Source organism: Cupressus sempervirens, chromosome 1, assembly GCF_028749045.1.
Source record: "Cupressus sempervirens isolate cs-2001-9-10 chromosome 1, ASM2874904v1, whole genome shotgun sequence".
Taxonomy (NCBI): Eukaryota; Viridiplantae; Streptophyta; class Pinopsida; order Cupressales; family Cupressaceae; genus Cupressus; species Cupressus sempervirens.
In genome coordinates, this window is record NC_143118.1 from 149,785,003 (window position 1) to 149,808,561 (window position 23,559).

The following is a 23,559-nucleotide window of genomic DNA, read 5'->3' on the forward strand; positions in this document are numbered from 1 at the left end:
CAAATAGTGGAGACTGAATGCTGAAGATGATATGATAAAAGTGCAACTCCAACTGAAACTCCAAACCAGCAATTAAGCACAAGTGAAAGGATTGAAATATCCTTCCCATAGCTGCAATAATTCAGGTGATCTTTCACACCCTCAAAATTGTGTACCAATTGAGAGTTTTCGTTCTCAATGGCCAATTGTGACTACTTGCAGAAACCCTAAGCTCCACAATGCACATCAGCAAAAAGAAATAATAAATCTCGATGATAGGCAATGAGCCCTCAATGCCTATTTATTCTTTTTTCCTTGATAGGTCGGCCTTCCTTTTTATATTTCTCCGCTTCTTCTAGCAACCTCTAGAAGATTTTTTTTTATTTAATTTATAAAGCTACCTTGTAATATATATTTTTTAATTGATAACTTTATAATTAATTCCTCCAAAAAAATGGGACATTACAAAATCATACCTTTTTCTAAGTCTGATAGTTTTGGATGCCTCTCTCTACGCAACTATAGCCCCACTGTCAAAAATGACATGTAGAGTCACAGTGACAATATTTAAACTTTCTATTTTTTAACTAGTTTCGATCGAAACTAGCAAGCTCGAGACCGGGGTTAACAAACCTTGTCTGGGCTTGGTAGTTTCAATCAAAACTAGCAAGCCCAAGACCGGGTTTAACAAACCCTGTCTAGACTTGGTAGTTTCTAACGAAACTACGTGGTACAAAAAATTTCTATCGAAACTTAAAGAATTGTTTGTTTCAATATAGACTAAATAGTATCAAAACTTTAATAAAACTTTCTATTGAAACTAAGAAAAGTAAAATTGGTTGTTGCAGGATTTTGGAGAAAATTCTTCCTCCGAAAAAGCATAACCCACTACTATGGGTTCACCCCTAAGCATTTAATGAGATGAGAGTCCAACAAAAGAAGATTGTGTAATTATTCCAAGTATGTAGCTTGTAGGCAGATATGAATTTTGCACAAAAAATTATGTCTATTCTACTTTCATTCTCCTTCAAACAAATATAACACATTTATATAGGAGTTTAATCTCCTAAATTATAGGAACCCTCCCTAATGATGTGAACAGTTGCAACTCACATACCTATAATCTCTTGTACAACAGATAATAATATTCTAATCAACCACACTTGCAATAGTATGCTCTGATATTAATAACAATAATATTAGGTTGTTTGACAACTTTATAACTAGCCCAAATACCTATGTGAACACTGATTTCCCAACAGTAATCATAAATAATCTAAAGTTACATTAAACACAGGTTTTCAAGGCATCAGCATTGATGTCTTACCAAGCAATACATTCTATCATTTTCACTGCGACTGCTATGAATTGCTCCCAAAACATTCATTAATATTATAATATGCAAATAAAAAAGAAATTTATTTTGTGGCAAAATTGAACGTTTCTCATGACAATCATTGGGCTTCACGTCAAGACGATCTGTCATATAGAATAGGCATAGCAATGAACAATTTGAATCACAATTACTGCAGTGTTTTTCCTTTCCAAAATGCAGCGACCATTTACACCCCTATTTTTCCAAAATTCATCCCATGGTATTTTATATATCTGCAATGATACTTTGAAACATGACATATACATATATAACTTTCCTTTGAGCATGCAAAATTTTCATAAGGGTGTAAGTTCCCTGTCAATGCTGGAAAGGGATGACATTCATAAAATTTAAATAGTGACTGCAGAGGCATCTCCATTGAAGAATTTAATTGCAATTTAAGCTAAAGGCAAAAGAATTTCAAACTTGGGACGCATTATGGTAAATCATAGGGACAAGGATATCTTTCCCTAATTCTCATTACATTCTTCATAAGGAGCAAATAGCACAGAGGAATTGTGACCTCCGAAGCCAAAAGAATTGGATAAAGCAACCTTAATGTCCAGTCTCTCTTTTTTTAGTCCAACAATAATGTTCATGTCCTGTAGAAAACAGTTTTCCAAAATGTCAGTCACGTTGAAGGACCAATCAACCTCTAATACCACGACTTATAGCAAATAAAAGATAGCTCACCACATCCTTTTCTGGATTTTCAAGATTGATGGTAGGATGGACCCACCCTGTGCGAATAGCCTGTGAAATCCAAACCAAAAGACTTACTGTCAGGAGAAATATAGGAATGCATACATTCATGCAATCAATATATCCAATACTTTAAGTAGCTCATGCCTCATACGTTTTAGAGATACAGAAGGGCAAGTTCTAAAATTGAAGATTAATTTGTTACGTCTAATATCACACTTGCCAAATTGAGTTGACAAAATCAAATAAAGCATTTTTTAATTTTAAAGAAACACAGCAACTAAGTGACAAAGAAACGTTGAATTTTTATTTATGAAAATTCAATTTACTTATTGTAAACTAGTTGCTAACTTGTTACACTCCCAAGAAAACCTTACCTTTTCTGTAAATTACAAATTAGTGATTACAATAAATATCTCATTACATTATATTATAAAATGCCCAATTTCCATTATTCATTGCTCACTAATACTAAATATTTGCATGCCAAATTCCCCAGCACACCCCCTTTTCATTGTCCAGAATCTTTTTTCGTCCACAGCAGTAATAATTTTCAGCTGGAGGTCCAATTTTACTCAACTCAGTCAGCAAAAACACTTAAGATTCAGCGTACCTATAAACTCATTGATTCTGTAAACTACAGAAAAAAAAAACAAAAAAAATTGTGTTTCAAAACCCAAAGCGGATAGCATCTAAGGCAAATCTAACAAAGCAATTGAGGCACAAATTTACTCAGAAGAAATCTTACTAGTGGCAGTGGAACTATTGAACATCTTATGCAACTCTCTACGGTAAAGAATGTAATCACCACACACTCACCAGACGATAATAATGCAACAAAGATTTGATTATGAAGATCTGTTTATTTCCATATTAATATTTGCCAACTTGATAGATATCTTCTCTCAACGCCAAAATAATCAAAATCCACAGTTTGAGATTGCAACTAGAACTATTTTTAATGCACAATGGAAAACTGTAAATGAAGGTATAAAACAATTTCATCACTTTGATGTCAAAGACACTGAAATATGAATGGAACAATCCTTGGCTTCAGCAAGATTTTTTCTGGAACAATAGAAGCTTATCAAGATTACATAGTATTATGCAACCATGTCAAGGACACAACCTGTGCTTTAAAGATGTCATAAGTTGTAACTATAAAATGGAAGATCTTGTGTGCTGGTCGCGAGGTCTCAGAGTATAAGTAATAGTACAAAATGATTGTGATAAGTAACTCCAACAGAAGTAAACCAAAGCCAAACCAGTACCTTTAGGAGGTGAATACAAATTGGATAATAAACTTTAAGGAGGTGAACAAATGAATATGCAAGGCGACTTCAAGGAGGGATATAGAGGAAAGACTCAAGAAATCTAATATCAAGATACTTCAAGATGGACAAGTTGGTGTTTCAGGACAAGTTCAAGCTCAAGACCACAAAAAGAATTCATCATGATGATGAAGGAAATGAACCAAGCAAGACTCCCACTTCAAAAGGGAATTCAAAGCACAAGGTACAATCAAATGAAATGTCATATTGACCTTGGAAATCCAAGAGAAGGAAGAAGGAAATCCAATTATCACAAGAAAGTCCAGACATTAAGACAAAGACAACTTCAAATACTTCAAAGGAGATGGAATTCCAAAAGAATTCATGAGGATGAAGCAATTTGGGAATAAACCACCACAATTAATCCAAAGCTAGATAAGGTTTAGTATCCAGAGATATTGCAAAAATGCAGACTTCTTTATGATGATGAAGTGGACTTGAAACAAAGATAAACAAGACATACATGCTGAGGTGGCACTCACTTATCTTCAACCAATCAAATAGTTCCAACTCAACATGTCCCAGGTCATCCAACCTGACTCATTGACATGTGGACATGTAAAAGGGATTTAATGCAATACTACAAGCAATTTTTTCATTGTTCATATTTGAAAGGACATGTACAAAATTTGTAATCATCTCACTGAATGGCAAACAATGTTTGTAAGCAGTGGTTGTAACTAACTCTAATCATGGTTTCTCTAAGTTATCTTGACTGTTGATTTCAAATCAGTCTAGGTCCTTCAATGTAATTGAGAGGTCTTTAAAAGGCCTGTTCTTTTCATTTGTAATAGACTAGATCATTAGAAGATTAGTATTAGTCATAGCAGTAGGAAGAGAAAATCAGAAATTGTTGTCATAACTATGTTGAAGTTAATATACAACTTTAATTGAAGATATGGTGGATCTTTGTGTATGTGTTTATACTATTTGCATGGTTTCTACTTCTCAAAGCTCAGTTTAAGTTTGGTAATTTTTGTGGAGAAATGTGATGAATTCCTTGGTCCGTACCATTTGTAGTTTGCTGATAGAAAATTGCAGTGTATGGTGAGTCTCATCCCACTTAAGCACTAGTTTGATTGTGGACATTCATTTGGATTGTGCCAGAATTGGATATTTAGATGAATATTTACAACATGAAAATCCCTAGTACCTTTGAAGATTGCACCAAGTTGTGTAGTTGTTTCTTCATGGTGAGTCAAAGCTAGGTTTAAGGAATTCTTATATGCACGCATTATCCATTGTTATCATTGTCCTCAGAGATTAGATTGAGTGGCTTATATTCCCTAAACCCTTACCCATTTTGCCTTTATTTGAAATCTGAGCTAGTTTAGCATTCCAGTCCTTGCTGCTTTTAAGGAAAAGAATTGATTAAATCCAAGAATAATAGCATAAGTCCCTTTGTGTGTTATCAAAAAGATCACATCATATTCACTGAGTTATGTCCTACACAAAATCGCTAGTTCACAGTGTAAGCCTTAGGGTTACCCTATCGGATCACACATTGTCATATTGTTAAACATTTGAGATTTCCTTGTTCAAGAGAGGATAGAATACTTAGTATTTTATTTTGTGTTAAAAGGTGTCATAAAAAACACATCAACAATACCTACTTACAAGAGATAGTATAGTCCATGTAGGCGCAATTGTCTATCTAATAGGTATAGTATACAGCATGTAGGCACAAATGTCTAGACTCTACCTAACATTATGATTCTGAGAACCCCAAATTTATTGTCAAACAAAAATCACCAAAAGATGAAAGATAAGAATGGTAGGCAAAGATAGATAGAAAGAAAAGTATCTACAATCCTTTCATAACTAAAACTTCGATATCCCTCAAATATACCTCTAAGGCATCAATTCTAAGAGGACAAGAGGGCAATCTTGTCAAACGGTATATATGGTGCACTATAGACAGACTTAAGAATAATTATTTATTTTCTGCCATGTATATTTGATTGTTTGCAAATTATATTACTTTACAACAAAATAATATACGTCTAAGGCATCAATTCTAAGAGGACAAGAGGGCAATCTTATCAAACAGTATATTTGGTGCACTAAAGACAGACTTGTGAATAATTATTTATTTCCTGCTGTGTATTTAATCGTTTGCAAATTGTGTTACTTTACAACAAAACAAGAAAACTTATGCAATGTTAACCAAGCGCTAAAATGAAACCTAAACATTCAAAAATTGGCATTTATGATTAGACATTTTTAACTAAAAAATGTCTAACACACAAAACATTAATATTATGGATGAGAGTTGGAGCTTTCCTGTTCTGAAAAAAAAATCCTCAGCTTAAACCTAAATGTAGGAAAAAACAGTGTTTTGGGTTAATAGGATCAGGTCTTTCCAATAAATATCAAAAACTTTACCCTAACCCTAAAGGGTGAAAAATAAGTATTGGGGTTAGGGTTTTGGTTTTCCCCACAGAAAACCCTAATCCTAGACGCTAAAGAAACCAGCATTTATTATTATGTTTAGAACTTTGCCATTAAAATAAAAATAACCGACAGTAAACCCTGAATAGATCTATTTGCTAACTATAAAAACCTACGCTTCAGTGGTTAGGATTGGGGTTTTTTAATTTAACACAAGGAAAAAAGTACCCAACCCTGACTGAAAAGAACAAAATATTTAATTTTGTGGAGGAGGTGAGGGGACTTTTTGGTTTAAAAAGAACCATAGTGCTTACAAAATAAAAAATGAAAGTTGATGATTAGGGGTTAGGGTCTTTTTTGCAAAAGAGACCTATTAAGGTATATTTAAAAAAATTATAATTTATTTTAAACGTGTATAAAATTTAGGATAAAACTGAAACAATGTGCATTTACTTATTCTTGAAACTTCACTTTGCTTCCTAAAGCTCTGAGTTCTCAAGCAATTGCCTGCAAAATCAGAAAGCTCGCTGAGAAATTGACTATCTGTGAAAATGTAGGTTATTCAGTTAATGGCAAGAATTTGGCAAATAAATCAGAATACTTCAGCGAAAAATTGGCTTGGCTAATTTAATTGAAGAACTTAGCAAATTTTTGATAAAAAAAATCCCCATATGGCCCAGTTCACACTTTATTGGGATTTTTTGGCAAGTACTGTAACTATAGTTAATAGAGCAGCACACTTTTTGTATAATTGCACAAGAAAACAGTCTTAACATGATCTCTCAAAAATTTTAGTTAGAAACTGCCTATGCGATCCACAATTTGCTACTACAAGTTTGCATTCTCATCTGCATATGCTCGCAGCAATAAGCTGTCACACATCATATTGGTCACCTGCTACGCACAGGTAAACACATACAACTTACCATGGACATATCCATACACAAATGCAAGTCCACAGAGATGTATAGATATTGACTTATTCAGAAGGGAGAAGGAAAATAAGGTATCAGGAAAAGTGACAACTTGTAACAAAATGCAGAGAATGTCTCAAGGTGTCTCTCAGTTATGGGACAGTGTTTTAAGACAAATCATCATTCCATTAGTTCCAATAGCACATCAAGTTTCAACAGAAAGTTTTCAAATGAAGAAATAGGTACCTGATACAGAAAAAACATTTTATAGCATTTTGATTTAACAAATCAGCTGTTACATGTTTAGTTTTTACTACCATCTGTCTATGCATATACGATATTGCAATGAAGTTTCTGACAGTAGTCAGCCAGAAACTACAGCTCATAGACATGCCCCTGTCAAAATCTTGACAAGTATATTCAAAACATAACATAAGCACAACCTTATCTTAGCCTCCTGTAAATTGACACCTCACTCTCCAATACAAGTCCCTGATCTCCGACTCACCATGGACCGGGTAAATATTCGCCAGGCTGTGTCTAGGAGTTCTTATTGCAACTGACCCATGTTCAAAATCTAGCACAATACCACCTCGTGGAAAACAGACTTTTCAATGGTTTGTCCATATGAACAGTTAAATGTTAAAAATGCATTGAAATGCAGAAAACTACAGAACACATTTCTAGATAACTGAAAGATAGGAAGCATTCTGATCCTCACATGTTAATTTGTTATAGAAAGCATATATCCCTTGGTACCAGAAAATCCACCTGGTAATGATTAGCATTCAAGTTCTGATTTTACTTCCAGGATACACAGATCTACAGATTGCTCCATTCAAGAAATTTATCCATACCACCTTTCTTAACTTTATAGATCAGATTCATTATAGAATATTAGATGAAATTAGTTACCTGAACAGTTGCAACAGCTTCTACAGCTCCAGCTGCACCTAGCAAATGTCCAATCAGAGATTTTGTGGAATTCACCTTCAGCTGAAACATCAAAAATGCAACCTAATGATCAAAATGGAAAAGCCCTGTTGACTTGTCCAAAACCACTTCAAAAAACTTAACATTTATAAATTTTCATGATTAAATAACGTACCTTGGGATTCTTTCCAAAACAGCGGATCAAGGCTTTGTACTCTTGTAAATCACCAGCTTTAGTTGAAGTTGCATGAGCATTCACATAGTTCACACTTTCTTTACTAACACCTGCTTGATGCAAAGCCTTTTCTATACATCGGAGAACACCTGTACCTGAAAACACTCAGATGTTCAAATAAGAATTCTTATTCTCAGTAGCCTGAGAATACCAGGGAACATTGTTAAACATTTCTGAATCACATACCTTCTGGATGGGGCTCAGTCATATGGTAAGCATCGGATGTAGAACTTCCCCCAAGGAACTCCGCATATATATTTGCTCCCCTTTTCTGGCAAAACAAAGAACATTAGCAAGCTCCAAATCATCTAGAGTGAATTTATAAATATGTTAATCCCGAAAACAGTAAATAATCAAAAATGGCTTTTGTGAAAGGATGTACCTTTGCATGTTCTAGTTCCTCCAGAAGTAGAACTCCTGCTCCCTCCCCCATGACAAATCCATCACGATCCTGTCAAATGTAAGACAATGATTTGGTAAGGCTGGGAAACTGTCTTAGAACTAAGATTCCTACAATGCTTTTAAGTCTAAGATCATCGCAAAATAGAAGAAACTCAATGAATCAGATGTCATAAAATGCAGAATGATGGACAAATAATCATACTGCATCCCATGGCCGTGATGCTTTAGTGGGATCATCGTTTCTTTCTGATAATGCTCTGCAAGCTACAAATCCCCCAAGACCTATAGGCAGTCATGTCTTTAAGATCAAAAATCAAAGAATAATTCCAGGTAATGACCACAAAGCAGCCAAACCCATTAAAACTAAATATTTGAATATTGATTAATATGAAATCAAAGTATGATCATGTTAAACATAATTCAGTATCATGGCCCATATAGGTCGAGAAACCATAGGACCTCTTTTTTATGGTTTAGACCTCTTTTTTTTGGTCAGTAAACCATAGGCCCTCTTAATCTCAAAGCAATACTGGACTTTAAAGCATCATATTTACAGCAAAAACTCAAAAACAAAAAAAAAAAGAGATGCTAGAACACCATTCCCATGAATTAGTGTTCTGCAAAACAAAAAGCAAGATCATAAGCATGTATGGAGATTTAAACTGTCTGTGGATAAAAGAAATACGCACACCGAAAAAATTAGCTGCTAGACTCACCAATTGGAATAATTGCAGCATCAGAACCACCAGAGAGCATGACATCCTAAAAACACACCAATTTGAAAACTAGAAAATTTAGTGTCGATAACATGCATCTCCATTTCAAATGTGAGGGTAAGATACTAAGAAGAGAAGAGCAAAAAGCTTACAGCTTCTCCTCGAATGATGTGATTTGCAGCAGCTATGAGACAGAAATTGCTTGTTGCACAAGCAGTAGATATAGAATAGTTTGGACCCATCCATCCCTGCAATCAATGCATTCCGTATGCAAGGGTAAGAGTGGATCAATTTTACATTTTTCTAAACATTAGGTATGAATCCAACTAACCAGATCCATTGCCATCATTGCAGATCCCATATTTGTTGTTGCAAAAGGTACACAAAATGGATTCATTTTCCTATAAGAAATCCTTAGTGCTTCTACTGCATCATTGAACACCTGATGTAACATTATAAACTTAATGTCAGAACAGGTAACATTTACAAAGAAAAATCTCATTATGGAAGTGTGTGGACACCTAATCACTATTAATCAGCTTAGCTGGCCTCTAGCAAATGTTATCAGCACTATGACATTACCTTCATTCCACCCATTGCTGAACCAATCAAAACTCCACATTTTGATTTGTCCAATTCTTTGAGTACTTCCTCATCCATTCCTCCATCTGCCAATGCTTTCTTTCCAGCAGTAAGCATGTAAAGCATAAATTTATCCATTCGTTTTGACAGTTTTGGTGCAACCCAACCATCTGTCGAAAACGATTGTATTTCACCTGCTATTCTCTACACAACATAGCCAGCATATCAAACAATAATTACAACCTTTCATCAATGGTCTTAAAGAGATTATTAATCGTCAACAACACTAGAAATATATTCATTATACTCTTTCCATGTCAAATATAAAATCAAGTTCTGAAAATTTATGGCAAGAAGTGATTAAGATCAATCCCTCGTGAAGTTCTAATCATACTATAACTGAGCACTGAACTAGATTGTTAATCTGATAGCTTGGTCACCAGGCACCACACTAGAAAATTATATATAACTAATTTCGAGAGAATGAATTATGTGTGTGTCAATGTGTACTATAGTATCCCCAAAAGTTGCCATCTTGCTCTATTCAGTTGCACAGTTTAATCTACAAGAAGCATCCTTGAAAAAGAAAATAGAAGATTATTTACGGTTGGAAAATCCTTGCAGTCAAAGCTCTTGATTTCACTGATACCACTTTTCCCCTGAAGAAGATTGCTGTAGAAAGTATCTGGATCATGACCAAGGGAAGTGACCACACCCATTCCAGTTACAACAACCCTTCTTTGCTTGGTAATAATTTTCTTCTCAGGAGCATCCTTCACAGTTTGCACAGCAACAGCCATTACTCTGCCTGCAAATTTAAATTGACTACATTAGAAAACATGTTTCCCACATGAAAAGAGATTCAAAATCTGAGAGCTTATCCGTCAAGAGTAAAGATTCCTGTCTAGAATCAGCATAAATAAGGAAAACTTAATATGCATTGATAATCAATTGTCTACACCTATAATGCAGTAGACATATACTTGGTAGATCTTGCAGCAATCTTATGTATACATCTGTAACAATGATCAAATTTCCCACCTGTAGCTCTTACTTTCCGCCGTCTCCAACCAATCTTTATAGGCTTGGATCCAAAGAAGCTATCTGGAAAAAACTGGGAACCCCTTGTGTTATTGTATTCTGGGCACGCTTCAAAGGAAAAGCACGAGCCCAGACCTTGTAGACTCAAACCACAGCAGGTAATCAAACTTCTTCCTACTTCAGCGTGATCCTTACAAAGTACAGACATTGAGCAATTTGCTGACAACTGTCTGGAGCGAGCAATTCCCCTTTTGGCTCTCCTTCCCAAAGTAGGAGATGAGACCTTTGGTTCACTGCCAGAAACTTCATATACAGTCCTGGAAACGCATGCGGCAATAAGCCAACTGCACAGAGGTGCAACTGTTGTTGCCATTGCAATGTTGTCCTGAACACTATGTAAAAACTTGAGACTATGTTCTTCCTTAAGCTATTCTTTTGACAAACCAAGTTCAACTATACAGCATGTTTCTCAACAAAATCACTTGCTGAATTACTATAGCCAGGCTCATCCAGTTTATGAGCTGTTTGCCAAAGTACAATGCTTGTAAATCATATCCTATGCTCCTCCAAATCGAAACCTAGAATGCAAGAGTAAAAGTAAGTTTTGAGAAGAAATCAAATTTATCAAAAAGTTTCATTTCTAAACCATGGCAACAAAAGTTTCATGATGTGGGTGTGCATGAAAGCAACATAGCCTCGATATATTTAGTTCTAAAAATAGTGTTGTCTTCATCCTAAACTGTTTCTAAAGAACTCATATAGAACATTACAGACCTCAAGCAAGAACTCTATATGTTCATCCAGATTTCAAACAGAAATTTGAACTTGAAATTTACAGACTTTTCAAATTTAAACACAAAACAAGACTGTCCACCAAACAGTACATTTTATTTTGTAGGAAAGAGAAAATATTTATTAGTTAATTTACACACACACACGTTTGTGATCCCAATTAGTTTTGGGCCAATTTTGATAAAGTGTCATAATATAATTGCATATCAATGAGTACCCCACTCTTGTACTAAGTTCTAGTCATTCCCAATACTTAAGTCATCCCCATTTACACATACAACCAGGGATTCAACCTTTTCTTATCCAAGAACCGATACCCCGTTCCTCTAGGGATACCATCATATGGAGGCTTTGAGCACATCCTCGAGTTGAAGGAGGGCATTTAGCCCGTCATTAGTACTCCCTAACTCCACTCTAGGAGATGTAAATGGAAATGGGCCACATCAAACCGAGCAGAAGTCCCCTTGAAGAAAGATGACATCATTGTGATATTGCTATCAGGGTTTAGCTATGTAGTTCTTGAGTCAAACTCATTGACCCATATTTCATGAGTAGTGGTTCACACGAACCCATCTCTCATGAGAATAAATGGAACACTTAGCACTCATTGGATCTAGGTGATGCTCACAGAAGTGAAGCACCGGGACTTCCCGGGAGGTCACCCATCCCAGTACCATGTAATGTCCCCATCTTTTTAGCATATCAGTGGAATTCTTAGCCTTTACATTCTCCGAAGGCTAAGTGGAGAAATAAGAAGAAATTGGTTAAATTAATTTCTTATAAAGTCCACAAAAAAAAAAAAAAATGACTTTATATTTAATTAATTTAATTTATTGGAGAATGCATTAATTATTGGAAAGGGGAAGCTTCTAGTAATTTAATTTTTTAAAAGCACAATTAATTATTGTATTGCAAGGGTGAAGCTTCTAGCAAGTGCATTAATTATTGGAAGGGGGAAACTTCTAGAGAATACAATTATTAAATATTTTATTTAATTATTGTATTGCAAGAGGGAAGCTTCTAGCGAGTGCATTAATTATTGAAAAGGAAGAAACTTCTAGAGAATGCAATTATTTAATATATTTTTTTCCTTCTACGAGGGTTAAGGAAAAGTATAAATAGAGGTGAGAGCTTCATTGTTTATCATCTGATTTTGTGAATTGCATTTGATATCAAGTTGGGAGAAGAAACTAAGGTTTTTGATTTTAGTCAGCCATTGGAGAACGTCAACTCTTCAGTGTTGCAACCATTTGAGGTGGTGAAATATCCATTGAATTTGGTATTTAGGAGAGCTTCAATTCAGGAATTCTATTTGTGCTTAATTGGAGAAAAGATTTCGGCTGCTACAGTACACATGCACGATGCCACGCTGCAGTATCTGTGTTTGATTCATTTCCATTCTCGGGCATCACTATTTGAACTTCATCGGCATATGAATTTGCTGTGATAATTCAGAATCAAAATTTTGGCATTACTGTAATCATTGTTTTGCATCTCGTTTCCATGTATTTGCACTGATAATACCAAAACAATTGCACTTTCAGTATTAGTTTCTTGTGAGAGGATACTACATTGGTATTAGAGCTTGCTTGCAAAGTGTTTGACAAAATGTTGAACAACTGAATTAAAGAAGATTTTGGTGTTTGAAGAAGTTATAACCTGTTGGGGTTACTGCATACTAGTCCAGCTTGAGTGCGCTTAACTACAGAATTTCCTCCATGATTAAACCCACTCTGCTTGCAACTACCTATCTATTCTACATGTCATACCGATATAGTATTGTAGATGTGATACCAGTCATATATACAATATTACATACCTAAGACTAGCCATCAGTCATATCACATACAGTATGTGCAATAGATAGGGATTTGAACCAATAGACTGAGGGTAGACAGGGGGCTAACGAAATTCTTCCAATGAAGGTAAAGGCAAGCATTTATTGCTTGTAGATGAGAAGGCATGCACAAAGGTGGGGTGAGCATGTGATCCAAAAACAGATCCTTGTTGCAATCAAACATTCCTTCATTCAGTCAAGCAATGGCTAGTTTTAGGAAAGTCTGCAATTTGTCAATTTTGGAGCACAATAAGTTTGAATGACTTGGTTTTTGAGATTTAGCACATCCGCCACTTCGCGTAGTTGGCAAACAAACTTGTACTACAGAAAAATCAGATACCGTCAAACCAACTCTGCTAGCATCCTAGTAAACTAATCTAGAACGCAATGTGTATTCCCCGTTTGGCAGAACCATTGAATTTATTACAAGATAGAGGGGGTGGAATGTGAAAGGTTTTGACTATTCGTTTTAATTTCTTGGCGTTCAATTTCCTGCTTGTACTCCAAAGTGATATGAAGGAGCCTATAAGATTGGAGCATAAAACAAAGGTTAACATCCATGTTTTCCTCTTGGAACAAAGATTTTTGCAAACCATTGTCATTGTTGAGCAAGGTCCCTGGAGTTGCACAGTATTTTGTAGTTTGTAATGGTGCTTGCTCATGGAAATGGAGCTTGCTTGGCCAATGTAAGATGTTACTATGTTATAAATTGACTATTCACTAGTGCAGATGAAGAGTTTTTGCCTCTTCTCTTGTAGAAGTTTTTCCCTTGTTTTAGGTTCCTCACTTCAGAACTGTAATTCAAACTGTGGCATGCAGTTTCTTACTGCTGTTTGATGTTTCCATGCTCTACATGATGTTGTATGAAACTCATATAGGTCAAGTGTAGACAACCAATAGCACTATGGTGATACTGTGAAAAGCCTAAGTTAAAATCAGTTCTTTATGATTTGCTTAGGAGTATACTACTCAATCATAGATCAGATTATTATCAAAGCAAGATCGTGACACCAGAAACTTGATCAAGTACAATCGTTTACTGAGGCAATATGCCTACCACATAATCTAGTACAAGAGAAAACTTGAGCACTTCTGAGCCTAACCATTTGGCTTGATTATTGGACTTATCCCAAGTTTTGGACTGATTTATCATGACTCCTAAACCCCTTTCAAACCTGAAACCAATTCTGAAAATCTCAGGACGAATTACATCTGGGTGCTAGACACACAAGTATAAGTGAATTTTGATTAATCCCAACTTTCAAGTGCCAAAAACCCTAGCTTAGTGTTGCCCTACTCAATCTCAAACAGTCAATTGGAGTTGAACTCAAAACAAAACATGTTTCTCTTTCAATTTGACATAAGAAGATACCTGGATAGAATTCTTACTTTCAGATGAATATACAAGGAACATCTTGAAGAATTAGAGAAAGTGTTTCTAATTTCAAAAGAGAACAAGCTTCGGTTGAATAATTAGAAGTGTAAATCTGCAAAGTCAAGTTTGCATTATTCATATAGACCCAGCAAAAGTAGAGGCCATATTGAATTGACTCGAACCCACAAGCATCACTGAAACTAAAGGCTTCACTCGTGCAGCTCAATACTCAAGAAGTTTGTTAAGTCGTGTTCTACAGCAGCACCTTTACAAACAATAATAAATAGGTCACAGGAAGAGTTTCAAATGGAGTGGTATGCAACATCAAGCATTTGTGTTATTGAAGAAGAAAATTTAAAAATAGACATATGGTGACTATTCAAAATTTGCAACAATTGTTTGAGGTAGAGACGGATGTTAATCACTATGCCATGTTAGTTGTCCTAATACAGGGAGGTGAGCAGGTATACTATCATTTCGAATTTTCAGGGATTTGTTCTTGACCATTTCACTTATGAAAATGGATTTGTGCATTGCTGCAAATGGTGAAAATGTGGAAGCATTATTTCTTGGCCAAAGAGACATCATAAACACAGGCCACCAACCATTTTTACAATATTTGCAAGCACAATTGAGGCTCCAGCAAACACACCATAACAAGTGGATAGTGCTTCTTCAACAGCTCCTCTTGGATGGGGTTTGTGAGTGGTTGCACTATGCCATGGTAATCGTCCTAATGCAAGGAGATAAGCAGATATGTTAACATTTGGAATTTTCAGTCATTTTTTCTAGCACATTGCAAGAAAAGAGAGTTGTGTGTTGCGGCATATGGTGAAAAAGTGGAAGCATTATTTGTTGGCCAAAGAGACCAACATAAACACAGGTTACCGAACACTTTGCAGCATTGTGATTTGATTTCTGGATTTGATTGTGTGAACAATTTTTTACATCAACGTTTTCGGATCACACTCCGTGATCCATCATCAGGATGCATGCAAGAGAAGAGAACTCTTGCATGCATCCTGATGATAGATCACGGAGTGTGATCCGAAAACGTTGATGTAAAAAATTGTTCACACAATCAAATCCAGAAATCAAATCACAACACTGATGGATTGTGGAAATCTGATAGCTCTAACTTTGCAGCATTTGCAAGCACAATTAAGGCTCCAGAAAACACACCATTACAAGTGGATGGGGTTTCTTCAACAATTCCACTTGGTACGAATATAAAAGACATGTAACCAATAAGCTTGTTGATTTGTTGTCACTTAATCTCTTCTTGAACCCTTTGCATGGGAGTTTATCCAGATGATTATGAGTTTAAATAGGATTTCAGAGAGCTACATCAGTACCTCAAGAGAAGAAAGATGAATTCATTCCCAATGCTGATTTTTATGAGTAGTTTGCTCTTTAAATTAGGTTTGTTGTGTATTTCAAAATCTTAGGGGCAAAACATTGTCTGTTTTTCCTCATTGTTTACCCAAGTGACTTAAGATTGCATTTGGATTATAGATAGTGAGAAAATAGGTTATTAGACCCCACTCTTGCTAATAGTTTTCTCTCAAAATTTGGATTCTCTAAGGTAAATCCTTTTGTCTACCATTCTTGATTGGCTTCCTATTGTTCCTTCATGTCCAATCCATTTACTCAACATTCCAATACTTCCATTACTGTTATCAAAGTTGTATTTGACTAGCTATCTATGAAATATTTGTCCTCATCTACAATACAGGGGGTTACAAAGCAACCAATTGTATCTCTATTGGATTGTGTCCCTCGAAGAATAGCACATTAACAAGATCAAGTGGGAAAAAGTTATTGCCTTTCCAAAGATATTTTAAATCCTATGACTGGAAGAAAAAATTGAGTATCATGGAAACAAAAGCAAAACCTCTTGATGTGGAAGCAAGGTTTATCAAACTAGAAGTAAATATACCAAGCATATCCAATTCTATAGAGATTTTAAAACTAAAAGCACCTATGGACATTGTTGAGGCATGCTCAAACACTGATTACCTCGAGGTAGATAGTATGCCTTCCTCTCCAAAGGCCCAAGTAGATGCCATGTTAAAGAAAGTGAATGCTACAAGTTCAAAACTTGAAAGAATTTTAAGCCATTGTGATCTCAGCAATCCTACAAATGAATATCAAGAAAGGCATCAAATCAAATGAATTAAAAATAGTTGAAAAACCATTATGCTTACCTTTAGTGGAAGTTGATTGTGTTAGCTAGTGAATTCTAGACAAGATAAAAGCAATTACGTAATATCAGCATGGAATAATCAAATTTCCATTTATAAACATAGATGGGTGAGTGTGTGTCTGTCTGTTACAAATGTCTGGTAAAGGGAGGATCCAAAGAATAATGCTCCTTACAAGACATCAGACTTGCTCTTTCAACCAAAATTCAAATTGTTACATCACTGCTTGATGCTGACAAAGGCTACCTAACAAGTCAGTATACAAACAACATTTTATATTTTTCTATATTTGTAGATTTACCAGTTGCAGCATTTGTTGTCTTTCTGCATTGCAAGTAAAGGTCTCCTGTTCATGTAAGGTCGTGGAGGACTTGGCAGTTAGTTAACAAATCAAAGAACTTGAGGCTTATCAAAGGTGTTTTAAAAGTAATTTATCAACTCATTCAAATTTGGAGTGGCTTCTGGACAGCAACCAAGTATTGTTAGGTTTTTTTTGTTGAAGATGCTATACACTGAGTAAAAACATGCGAAACAAGTAAAAACTCAAAGGACTAAAATCTTTACAATGAATGGGGAGCTTCTAAACAAGATTCTCAACTGCATGATGGCTGGGGCATATGTTCCAAGAATGCTCAATCATATTAAATCTTTGTGTACGGCTAACAATCTGCAGTTTGGAAATATGGTATAATGAAAAATCAGATTTCATCTCAGGTCATTGCCTGATCCAGAATACTCATTAGACATTACTGAAATTTTCCTATGTAACAACCCCAAGGGAATTTATAATCTGTCTTCAAAGTTCTGACATGATCTGCTCTTTTAACGTGCTAATGCATCTTTAGAGATCCCTAGGTTTTGAAATGATCAAGAGTTCAACAACAGTCAATATAGATCATTTTGCGTAAATGTGCGAAATGGAGTGCACTATTGATACAATGAAGAATTGTTATCTTTATGTATCTTTCTGTTTATTTGTACAGAAAACTATCTACAGATTTGATAAGCCTCATACTCCTAGCTCAATTGTACTTTCGCGCGCGTGTGTGTGTGTGTGTGGGAGAGGCTGTTTTAAGAAAAATGCATTCTATGTTTTCAGTTATATCAAAAAATGTTCTATCAAATTTTTAGCAATATTGCATAAAAGGGTCATTTCTCAAAAGTTTAAAATGACAAAAAAATGGAAACATAGAGCCTGTGAGAAGAAAACAATTATCCAAGAATGGGTTGGGAAGTATGATAAAATCTAAAACTTAAAAGGTTCAAGCTGAAGTTGCTATCAAATACAAAGCAAATTTTAAAAGGTGAAGAGGGAGTCATAATCTTTCGATTTTAAGGGAGCAAGTCTCATTGAATGTCAACAAGAATAAAATTCTTTGTATTTCGCAAAGAATCAATTTCATATTTTATGATTTATCACTTAATATAATTTAAGGAAAGTTTAAAGAAATAGATTTGATCGTGCATATGGTTTTATTAAACAATTTCAGCAAAAAATATACAAAGCACAAACTAATAGTCTACCAAAACCTACTATCGTGCATACAAACATTGACAGCCTTGAAATACTCAAATCTGCTCATTCTCAAATATTAGGAATATTCCAAGGCAAACAAATTGCATTTGGTCATGAATTTTATCATCAATTCATGGATGACATGACAAGACAGAGAATTGTAATATGTTGATCATTGAGAAGAAGAGTTACATCTTTAGTTGGTTGTGTAACGGATTTTCACAAAAGGAAAAAGCATTTGGGCAGTTGTATGTTTCTTAGCATTACTCCCATTCTAGAAATCTGGAAAATGAGTTGAATGTAGAAAATCTACAGACCCAATTTTGCAGGATTCAACTGTGAACAAACAAACCATAAAGAGCTACCAAAGGAGGCTCCAAAGACTTGAGACATTATTAAACAATAATGAATCCATCTTACTCTAAAATGACAACAGCTTGTTTGTCGTAACTCTGGAAATATTTCTGACTATTAACTAATGAGCCCTGGGAATATCTCAGGAGCACCAGTTATAATATATTAGCAATGCAGCTGCATGAAACTACAAGGTTAGCTGATGATCTAACGCCACTCAAGGCTTTGAGAATGTTAAGGTCAAAGGTCCTAAAAAGAAATCTTGTTATCCCTAGAGAAAAACAAGAGAGTAACATGATCAATATGCCTAACCATCAAAATCCATTAAGGCATTAAAAAGAGAGGTAGGAAATTTAAAACAGTAGATGACCAAACCCCATCAGAGCATTCTAAAGAACATCCAGCATCAAACAGCTTGATATCTAGGGAACAGGGTGCCTCTGCTATTTGCTGCTCTGTGAAGATGGTACCAAAATTACCTGGATGAAAAACAAATGAATTATACCTAAACCCTCAACCCAGGCTTAAAACAAATTACTGGAACCAAAAAGTAAAGCAAATATGAAATCACTTTCATTACAGGAGCAACCAATTTTCTTGAAGCGCTGTACATTTCCCTTGAGAAGAATGATCACCCAAGGAAAAGTGCATCCAAAAGATTACAAAATAACATCATTTGACAGTACAGCCACAATTGAAAAGGCAACAACAGTTTATGTTGAAGCCAATGAACTGATCTATGGTCTGAAAGAAAAACAACACACAGAAAACAGTTCAATTGTTCTTGTTATGTGTAGAATTGCACTATTTACAGAAAAAGCATATATGGATTCTAAGTCAAACAGTTTTAATGGAATATATTGATACACATGAAAACATCATAAAAAACCTGAAACTAAATAAAACTCACTTTGCTATATATCATTCTCAATAAAACAGCCTTACAAGCCCATCTCATTTTAAAAGAAATATAACAATACAAAAAAGAAGAAAACCACATATTTCTAAAAACCAAAACAAAAAGTTGAGGATACCAGATATTTTTGCTCTTTCGTTGATTTCAAAAATGCATTTGACAAGGTACCTAGAAACAAACTTTGAGGCAGAATGAAAGAGTTGGAAATACCAGAATAATATAGGCTGCAATCCATAAGCTTTACGATCAGATTCAAGTCAAAACCAGAACAAAGAAAGACCTATTAGAATATTTTGAGAGCAACATCAGTGTCAAACAGAGGAGTGCATTGTCCCCTGCTTTGTTTGCATCATACAAAAACAAGTTGGGGTGAATAGACACGTCAATGGTGGGAGTGTTCCCAGGTACCACATTAGTTATAAAAAAATGCTCTATACAGATGACATCGTCCTAACACCAAAACCGGCAAATTGCCAACATGAACACCTTAGATCCCTGGAGCTACTCTGCCATGAGGTGGTAATGCAAGCAAACAATGTTAAAACTAAGGTTGTCATCTTTACCTTGAGAAGAAAAAAGAAGCGTCTTTACAATTTGAATGAACCCCCTTGCAAGTGGTAAATGAATAGAAATACCTACGTGTTGATTTTCAAAGTCCTATAGATGCTTCTAAACAGATGCGGATTGGCAGAGCTATGGGATTGGGATTAAAAGAAGATATTATTTGGGCTGCTTTTTACACCAGTGATGTTGTAGGTTTGTAAAGCTTTGGGAAGCAGCATTTCAATATTGAAAAAATACAAAAAGAGACGTTACAAAGACATTTAATCACAAACAATTTCAAAATAAAAGCCAAAGTCCCATACAATATCATCTTAGCCAAAACTGGACCCTTTGCAGTTGAAACAGCTACTAGGATATTTGACAAAAATAAAGAACATGGAAAGACACCGCTGGCCAGAAATAACAACAGTGAAAATTCAAATAAAAGACAGAACACGGAGATGAAGCAAATTTCGTGTAGATAAATAATGGGGTAAAAACATGCAAGAGTGATCAAAGGGAAATGTGGAAATCAGAAGGTATACAAAAGAGAAGATCAAAGCAGCCATGTGGACAAAGCACCTCAGGCAAAAACAAAAAAACCATATCAACCAATTTAATCTCACTTGTGATTACAAGCAAAAGCAGTATGTGGGGGAAAAACAAAATGGAAAGCTAAAATGTCGATAGCCCGGTTGAGACCTAGCCCACCACATCTCAAGTGTGAAACTGAAAGGTAGAAAAAACCGGGTGTGCTGACAGGTGTGCCATCTCTGTACCCCAAGATCAGTAGAAACTGAATGGCATTACATCATATAGCATCTGGCATACAAGGATATATGAACCAATTATCCCATTACTCTAAAGGTGGAACCTTTAACAGCTTTATTCAAAGAACTAATAACTAAAAAGTAGATTACCCAATCAGCATCTATAGCAGAAGAACTGTGATCAACAAAGAAATCGGAGACAACCAGAACTATGAGTTGTGTGTTTCTTCCCAGAGGCACAGTTCAGCAATTGGGTCTCGTAGACTGCCTGGTCTGATGGCCAGCATTACAAACTTTCATTTCATATCAAAGCTAGTGGGAAAAACAAAATCTCACATAATCTCCTAAGAGAATGTACTTGAACTAAAACAATTGCCACACAAAAATGGCATCCTCTTCTTAACAGAGATATATGTATCACAATAAACATTAGAAAACCACTGATATCAGAAGCACTATACGCAGTCTTTGGAACAGAAAAACATACAACAGTTGAAAACCATCCAACCAAAAAAAAAGCTACCCCAAAGAGCAAAGTAGCAGACCTGAACCTCAAACTGATTTGGACTTTGACAAGCACTCAGCAGGTTAAAAGATGAAGTTCTTTAAATAAATCATTTCAAAAAATATTCTTTAAACTTTTCTAGCCTATACCTGCCACAATCTCATACAAATGTTCCGAAAGCAATCAATTGCGAATAATTGAAAAAGCACTGTCTATAGCAAAACAAAGCAAAAATCAATCCAGCAACTAACATGAAAACACGTTTCTGTGAATCGAACCCTTGCTTGGGTAGAAACCATTAGCTTACAGAGAAACTTGTGCTTGATGAGCAGCAATCACCATTTTACTCACGGAAGAATCTGGGCGATGAGGACAATAAAATCCGAAACATATTTCCTTCTTTCCAGACTCCCAACGACCTTGTAAGAATGCCTAGGAATCCCCGTCGATCAAATGCTTCTCCACGTTCTAACGCGCCCCAAATTTTATTAAACAAACTCTAAATTAACGCCATGAGTGAGCGAGTGAGCTCCTAAAAAACAAAATCGTAAAAGAAAAGAAATTTTGTGTTGGAGGCAACGATAGTGCTAACACGGCTATATTATTATTATATATTATTATATAATATAATAGTGATCAAAGTGTCATTAAATAAATGAATGAAATATTTTACCTATTAAAAAAAATGAATGAAATATTTTATTTGGTTATTTTATTAATGTTTTGCAGATTAAAATAGTTTATGGGGCTTAGAGCATTATGTCAGTCGCATTTAAGATACAAGAATTTCAGAATTTTATAAGTTGCGTAAATATTTTATGATAGATTTTGTTTAAAAGCTAAGAGCTCTCTTTTTATATTAAGTGTTTTAGATTTCTATTATTAATGTTTCTTTGTAGTTGATATGAATGTGGATGTAATATATTGTAAGATGCATTGCAATTTTAACTTCACTATATTTTTATTACAAAATGATGCAGAGCCACACTTTGGAAAATTTAGGAGGAATCAGACACTCAACTGAGTTGCTTCAAGGGGCATCTACAACCTCCAGGATCACACACTAAAATCATATTCAAAACAAAATTTTGAAAATAAATTTCCCCAAAATTTCTTCTTGCTGCCTCCGGATAGACCTGCACTCAGACATGAATAACTTTCGAACTAGAAAAGATTTACTCAATCCAACCGTTGAGATTTGGCGTAACTAGGTTTCAAACAACATATAAAAATTTGAGAGAAATCCAACGGTTCATTTGGGAGATATTACTCATGCACTGAGACTAATTTTCTGCAAACATACCGAATTCGACCCAAAACTAAAACTTTTTAATCTTCTGCAAACTATCAACTTGTTTCCAGTGAAAAGATAAGAAAAATCCATTCAAAACTCAGACCATCGAAAACTTGCACAAAAATTTAAAAAACATTCCATATCTCTCCAAATTCAATTCCTTCTCTTACATAGCCGACTGGCTCTTTATTTAAAACTAACTCTCTTTTTCTAATTAAAGGATGTGAAACGTTTTCTTTTTATTTAGAAAAGAAAACGTATTCTATCCAAAAAAAGAATAAGAATTTGAAACATTTTTTCTACCAATATTAGACAGTCGTTTTCTAAGTCAGGAATATTCTAAAAACTGCCTACTACCTATTATTGGATTCTAAAAATCATTAAACACTCCACCTACGAACTAAAAAAAAACTATTCTAATTTAAGATCCACACACCTGGTCCTAGGTGGCTATATCTGGAGAGCTTATCGAACTGCTACTCTAGGTATGCCACCACATGTAGGACGTTATTACAAACTTCAAAAACTAAAAGCATTTAAAACATAACATTAAATTCCCTATTACATTTTCAACAATGTTGCCTCCTATAGCGTTTCTCTTCTCTGCCACTGCAGCATACTCCCCTGTAGAATGAATCTCAAGTCCTCTTGAGATTATGTGTTATAGAAATGAATCTCATTCTTCTTTCGAACTTTCCAATTTCTTTGAACTAGGATGAGCATATCTACAAGAAAAACAAATATAATATCCAACTTCTCCACCTTGTAGCTTTGATTCTTTAATGCTATAAATGTCACAGAAAATTCTCCAGCATGATTCACTATACATGAAATCTGCATCCCTGCATAAAC

General features: G+C 35.0%; 1 protein-coding gene across 7 annotated transcripts; it reads right to left on the reverse strand.

Moving 5' to 3' along the window:
• Positions 1-1,436: 1,436 nt before the first annotated feature.
• On the reverse strand, positions 1,437-22,009 carry LOC149576609 (3-oxoacyl-[acyl-carrier-protein] synthase II, chloroplastic-like). 7 transcript variants are annotated; one of them, XM_089818311.1, is made up of 16 exons: positions 21,721-21,996; positions 19,055-19,158; positions 16,625-16,742; positions 10,602-11,179; positions 10,166-10,368; positions 9,561-9,764; positions 9,310-9,420; positions 9,131-9,226; positions 8,979-9,024; positions 8,465-8,544; positions 8,243-8,311; positions 8,047-8,131; positions 7,801-7,955; positions 7,608-7,688; positions 2,048-2,107; positions 1,437-1,956 (listed from the first exon to the last, which is right to left on the reverse strand). In XM_089818311.1, exons 4-16 carry the CDS (start codon positions 10,972-10,974, stop codon positions 1,825-1,827), a joined length of 1,695 nt encoding a protein of 564 aa, XP_089674437.1. In that variant the 5' UTR covers positions 10,975-11,179; positions 16,625-16,742; positions 19,055-19,158; positions 21,721-21,996; the 3' UTR covers positions 1,437-1,824. The 7 variants fall into 7 exon arrangements, with proteins under 7 accessions (XP_089674437.1, XP_089674417.1, XP_089674447.1 ...); XM_089818291.1 differs by lacking the exon at positions 19,055-19,158 and having other exon boundaries at positions 21,721-22,009; XM_089818321.1 differs by lacking the exon at positions 19,055-19,158 and having other exon boundaries at positions 21,765-21,996.
• Between the last annotated feature and the right edge of the window lie 1,550 nt (positions 22,010-23,559).

Bases quoted from the DNA above. Each gene is read 5' to 3' on its own strand.
- LOC149576609 (XM_089818291.1), bottom strand. From the start codon at position 10,974: ATGGCAACAACAGTTGCACCTCTGTGCAGTTGGCTTATTGCCGCATGC. The intron at 8,545-8,978 runs GTGAGTCTAGCA...GACTGCCTATAG, and splicing joins TGCTGCAATTATTCCAATTG to GTCTTGGGGGATTTGTAGCT. The intron at 1,957-2,047 runs GTGAGCTATCTT...TGTTTTCTACAG, and splicing joins AAAATCCAGAAAAGGATGTG to GACATGAACATTATTGTTGG.